Below are 6,111 nucleotides of genomic sequence, written 5' to 3' on the forward strand. Positions count from 1 at the left end.
TGGGGTGGGGTTACGTGGAATCTATTAGTCCAGTCAGTTGAGGCAAGGGATCGGTGCCCATGAGACCCTCCCAAATATTGTACCTCGGGCAGGATGGATTTTGCAATACAACTTATACGAACAATGTAGGGAAAAAAATAAAAATGCTTCCAAGAAAGAAAAGAAAAACAAAAGACAGAGATATAGAAACAAAAATTGGGGGAAAGCGCACCAAAAAAAAAAAAAAAAAAAAAAAAAAAAAAAAAAAAAAAAACCAACTAGCACGCTCAGAGAATGCAATGAAGTAATGATGCAATGCTTCAATGAAACCAAAAAACGCACGAAGTATTAGGGCGCGCAGAGTGAATAAAAATGTTGGGCCGATCAAGTCATAAGCAATCGAACCGAATAAAAAGACCAAGGCCGCCGGGCGCCCATCAGAGAGAATGGAATGCATTGGCCCTTTGCCACGCCTTCATCCCTTTTGAAGTTGATACATCCCGATTAGCCGAGCTTACATAGTACTTCCTGCGGGTTCTTAGCGCTCTTGTTAGCCGTCAACGCCTGCATCGGCGTCGCCACTACCGCCGCTATTATTGCCCCCGGCTGGTTCCTGGCGCGCCGCCTCGAGCTCGAACTCTGGGACAGTGTTTGATGGGTTGAAAGCAGTCTGCTGGCTAGCGACTTCGGCGTGGATACCGTGGGCACCACTGCTTGTGCTTTCAGTGGAGTTTGGGTCGAGATCAGACGGGTCCCGGTTGCTGGGTTTTTGGGGCGACTCCGACCCGGACTCCGTTTGGGTTTGGGCAGGCGAAAAAGTTGTAAAGGCTGATACGCCGAGGCGGTTTTGGAAGCGTCGTTGGATTTGACGGGATGGCTGTATGATCGTAACTAGAGAGGGTTTGTATGAGGGCGTGAGAGGGAAACTGGACCGTTGGATGGGGGCCTGTAGCATACCCATGGCTGTTTGATAAAGAGGCTGGGAGAAGGAAAGGGCAGGTTTCTGGATTTTGGAAATGATATAATAACAACTGTTTGAATTTGGGATATATATAGGTATATACAGCAGCGAAGCAGTTGTATACACAGCAAGAAATACAGGCACCTGGGAGAGAGGATGGCACGGAGGGGGCGGGGAAGAGATTTCCTCTTATATCTATCTATATGGGATGGCGGGGTTGATGTTCACTCAGGAGCCAACCACCTAGTTATTGTGAATGGTCCACCCTCCACCCTCTAGTTACCATGTCCTGCCAACTTTTCTCCCACCAGCACACACATGGGACCCCCGGTCTAAATAAAGAACCAACCCGCCTCAATACAGCGTTAGAATCGGAGGCAAGGTTAGAGAATCCAATGTGTTGGCCCTAGGCTGCCTATCACAGACTAGCACACCCCGTGTTAGTCATCGGCGTGGAACAGCTTTTATCCGCGGCATATTCCAACCTCACATCTCTTTCCAGTTCCATTTCCTGGATTGGGGCAAATGTTTTCTTTGAGATCTCATGTTACTCGGCAGCTTATAGGACTACGGAGGTGAGCAGATCCCGGTCCCACCATATCTTCCATAGACGACGAAACAATCAGTCTGGATTGTGTCAGTTCCGAACTTTAATCTGTTGAAGGTTAGAGTCTTCAAATGCCCGAACCCGGCCCTCTTTAAGGGTTTGGGTCAATAGTATAGATATAATGATCTTCCTTGAATCCTTTTGGTTAAATAAAATTTATTTTAGTGGTCCCAGCCTATCCGTTTATGGTTTTCATCTGTGAGACCATAGCCTTGGAGGAGTCGCATTCAAGAATGCTTACTAGTGTTCGTGTATTAGAGAATGGAATGATGGAGAAGCTGCCGACCGAGTGTTGCAGGCTTCGTGAAGTCATTCATATACCATATACCCTTTACATGGCACGTTCTAAGCCCATTGCTGAATGCCCAGCGGAAGGGCGCCAACAACAGACCCTGAAGTGTGCCATGCCAACTCCTGCGTCTCGACTGCATCGTTCTACAGAGCAGTGTATCGCAGACTGCATGTGCCGGGTAAGGATAGATAACCCGAATCTACGCAATTCGAGATGCGACGGGCAGGCCACATGCTACCGATGGTGGAGATGGAATAACCCGTAGAGTTTCGTAGCCAACCGAGTTCCATTCCCCGCGAACTCAAGCTGATTTTTATTTTTATTTTATTTTTATTTTTATTTTTTTGCTTTCTGCAAAATATCACTGTTCCATGACGGCATTTGGTCCTTCAGAGTGGTGATCCGTCCCCAGTTAAAATTACCAATGGCAAATGGCATATTTTTTTTTTTTTTTTTTTTTTTTTTTTTTTTCCCCTGGCCTCTTGTCCCACACTCACTACAGGTCAACCCTCATCCTCCTTTCTCTCCCTTTCCACCTCTTCACTTTTCTACATCCATGGCTCCCAACTACAGTCCTCTCTCTCGATAAAGTACGACTAGACTGGGATATCCGTGTCAAGTCATTCACCGCTCTGGGTCCCTGATTCTCAAAGGTCAGTTGGAATTCTTTCTAAATCGGCGGGTCCCTCCCAGTACCCTGCTAGCTGCGCTTATTCTGCTCGGTTTCCTTTGCCACTTGTTAGATGCCCAAGAGACTGGCCTTGATAATGGTTTCTTGAGCTGTTGTTATGTTGCAAATATTATAAATCCAGACTCTTCGTCTCCCATATACTGTGTGTGTGTGTGTGTGTGCATTGTTGTTGAAAGCAACAAGTCTACGCTTAGGCACTTGTTAACCACCATTCTCCCTGGCGCTATCGTGGATTTTCTTTCAGGGATAGGATTCTTTTGCTTCTCTTGAGCATGTCGTTTGGTCTTGCAAGTCAATCTTCTGGTTGCTTCTAATTCCCACGCCTTGCGCAGTGCTGATGAAACATGATCCTCTTTCGGCAATAGAGGAGAGGAAGAAAACGCAGCCCATCTTTGTTTTTGGCTCCTTAAAGACCTATCGAGGATCTCACGAAGAACGTCGATAATGGCGGACATGACTGAGGAACCAAAGCCCATTGCCGCCAATATGAGCCCGGGCAGCGATGACGACAGGGTGTCCCGTGAAAGCATCTTTGTTCGCTTCGTGGATGGTTTCCGCCGCGACCCCAATGCTCAGATAACCAAAAAGGAGGAGCTGTCCAGTCAGGACAAGCAATATAACTTGGAAGCGGCCGTTTCCAACACTGCATCCTCTCCACTGCAACGTAAACTGAGAGGCCGGCATCTGCAGATGATAGCCATCGGAGGATCGATTGGTGAGCCGGTGTTCCCTCTATTTTCTATTCCATTTCATGTTCTGTGATTAATGAAATGTCATGAATCATGCTAGGTACTGGATTATTCGTCGGCTCGGGGAAAGCTCTTGCTGATGGCGGAGCTGCTTCCGTCTTAATCGCGTTCATCCTTGTAGGGGTCATGTTATATTCCACAGTTCATGCATTGGGCGAAATGGCCGTGCTCTTCCCCGTTGCTGGTTCCTTCTCTACCTTTTCCACCCGCTTTATCGATCCGGCTTGGGGATTCGCCATGGGCTGGAACTACACTTTGCAGTGGATTATAGTGCTCCCCCTGGAAATCGTAGCTGCTGCCATAACTGTCAATTACTGGCACTCCCCGGTTTCTCCTGCAGTCTGGGTCACCATATTTTATTTGCTAATCGTCATCATAAATATGTTTGGTGTTCGTGGGTATGGGGAGGCTGAATTCGTATTCTCTCTCATTAAAGTTGTTGCAATCATCGGATTTATGTACGTCCCAATCTGCCTCCTTCTACGACTGATTTTTTGTTGCCCGCTAACATGACATTTCTCTCTCTCCCTTATAACAGCATATTGGGAGTTATTCTAAACGTGGGTGGCGGGCCAAATGGCGAGTACATCGGCGGTAGATACTGGCGTAACCCAGGGGCATTCCATAACGGATTCAAGGGACTGTGCAGCGTCTTTGTTACTGCTGCCTTCGCCTTCGCCGGAACCGAAATGGTGGGTTTGGCTGCTGCAGAAACCGCTAACCCACGAAAGACAATACCGACAGCCGTTAAACAAGTCTTCTGGCGGATAACCCTATTCTATATCGTGTCTTTGACCATAATCGGACTGCTTGTCCCATACAATGATGTACGATTGGTTACTGGCAAATCCAGTTACGATGCGAACGCGTCCCCTTTTGTGATCGCGATACGAGACGCTGGGATCCAAGGGCTCGATTCAGTCATGAATGTTGTTATCATGATTGCCGTGCTTTCCGTTGGAAACTCCTCAATATACGGCTCTTCACGTACCCTTGCAGCCCTAGCTGAACAGGGCCAGGCGCCTCGCTTTCTCACCTACATCGACCGCCGGGGTCGTCCACTCGCCGCGATTGGCATTTCCTCCGCCGTCGGATTACTTGGGTACCTTGCTGTTGCGAAGGAAAAGCAAGGCACGGTATTCGCATGGATGCTTGCGATTTCTGCATTATCCTCTATTTTCACATGGTCATCGGTTTGCTTTGCCCTTATCCGGTTTCGTCAGGGTTGGAAGGTCCAGGGACGCAGTCTCGACGAGATACCTTACCGTTCTCAGCCTGGGGTAGTCGGTTCATACATCGGCCTGGCACTCAACTCCCTTGTCCTCTTGGCGCAATTATGGGTCGCGGTTGCCCCCGTTGGTTTCGGCGAGATGACGGCCCAAGAGCGAGTGAAGAACGTGTTTGAGCTCTACGTGGCCGTGCCAATTATTATCTCCTTCTACATTCCGTACAAGCTCTGGTATCGTACTAAGTTTGTGCGCGCCATGGACATGGATCTCGACACGGGCAGGCGCGACCTCAGTATCGCGCACCTGATCGCGGAGGAACGTGCTGAACGTTCCCAATGGCCAAAATGGAAGAAGGTCTACAAAATCTTCTGCTGAAAGGGCCTTTTTTGTGAAATTATACTCACTCTGTAACGAACGGGTCATGATATCGTCGACTGGCTGACGTCAATACAACAGAGGAGGACTCCTAAGAAGGGGATTAAAAAAAAAAAAAAAACATCTCATTGCCACCGCTCTAATTTCAAAGCATATATATCTATGGTTAGGATTTCTCATGTGCCAAGGGAAGGCCACGTTTACATCGGGGGCGCAGAAATGAATTGATTTACTTTTGCTCTCGATTTTTATCTCAATTACGTCTTTACGTCCGCTTCTCCTTTCTCCTGCAACTTACTCGTGTCTGCGTTCCATCTTCAAAATTCACTTAGCTATGCGCAAGATTACCAGAGAAAAGCTTCCTGGTTTCCCTCCTTCTAATTCCTGTTATATTTTATTTCTTAGGGCTTGCGGGTGTAATTGTATTCGAGGGACTGGCGGATGGATCTAATTCTCATGGGCTGGCGCATGGTCGATACTGAACAATCAAGCCGTTTTATGAACACAGTTTGGTTTTCTTTTTCTTTTTCCTTTTCCTTTTCCTTTCTTTTCTTTTGGCATTTTTGGGCCCGTCGTCTCCATTTTACCAACGTCCCATCTACAGATCGACGGATGAGTCGATTGCAAAAATGCTTTTTGCTGTAGTTTCATTCGGGCTCGTGGCAGGGGAATGCCAATGTGGTGAACACAGCCATATGGCTCGTTGTCCCGTTATTCGTGATTAGTATATATATGAAACGTATAGTACACGTACAGTATGTACCCTTCACCGGCCAGCCTCCTGAGGGGACAGCTACTGAGTACCCACGGTCTCAGGTAGGTGTCCGCCATCCCAAGAAAGTCGACGTAGAGTCGATTCAACTCCAGATGACGCAGCTGAGATTGAGATATCTTATTATGCCTGTTGGTGCACGCTATTGCCCACTGAGCGCATCAAATAACATAGCGTTGCAAGCTCTCCCAGACGATGAACTATGCTTCCACCTCTCGCACAGTTGGCCTGAGACAGAAAAGCGAGACGTGACGTGCTTCAGAGACGGATGCAGCGCTGTCTGCCTGATGGATGATGCCACGGGACACGTCGTTCACGCTGAACGGAGGCCTATGGCCTAGCCCAGAGACTCGAAAAGATTGTTGCGCATTTCCCATCAGAGGAATGGGACGGGTCATGTCTTGATTGCCAGACGTGACATCAGGCGGAGAGGGTCTGTGGTACTGCCTTATGCCA

General features: G+C 48.0%; 2 protein-coding genes across 2 annotated transcripts; one reads left to right on the top strand and one right to left on the bottom strand.

Annotated features, from left to right (window-relative positions):
* Positions 1-529: 529 nt before the first annotated feature.
* Positions 530-940, bottom strand: HCAG_06384 (predicted protein; the record flags this gene model as incomplete). The annotated part of the gene is made up of 2 exons (XM_001538729.1): positions 530-870; positions 937-940. The coding sequence occupies 2 exons, from the start codon at positions 938-940 to the stop codon at positions 530-532; spliced, it is 345 nt and encodes a 114-aa protein (XP_001538779.1).
* A 2,034-nt stretch (positions 941-2,974) lies between these two features.
* Positions 2,975-4,883, top strand: HCAG_06385 (general amino-acid permease GAP1; the record flags this gene model as incomplete). The annotated part of the gene is made up of 3 exons (XM_001538730.1): positions 2,975-3,245; positions 3,320-3,737; positions 3,818-4,883. The coding sequence occupies 3 exons, from the start codon at positions 2,975-2,977 to the stop codon at positions 4,881-4,883; spliced, it is 1,755 nt and encodes a 584-aa protein (XP_001538780.1).
* Positions 4,884-6,111: the final 1,228 nt, after the last annotated feature.

Source organism: Histoplasma capsulatum, genomic scaffold, assembly GCF_000149585.1.
Source record: "Histoplasma capsulatum NAm1 scaffold_6 genomic scaffold, whole genome shotgun sequence".
NCBI lineage: Eukaryota > Fungi > Ascomycota > Eurotiomycetes > Onygenales > Ajellomycetaceae > Histoplasma > Histoplasma mississippiense.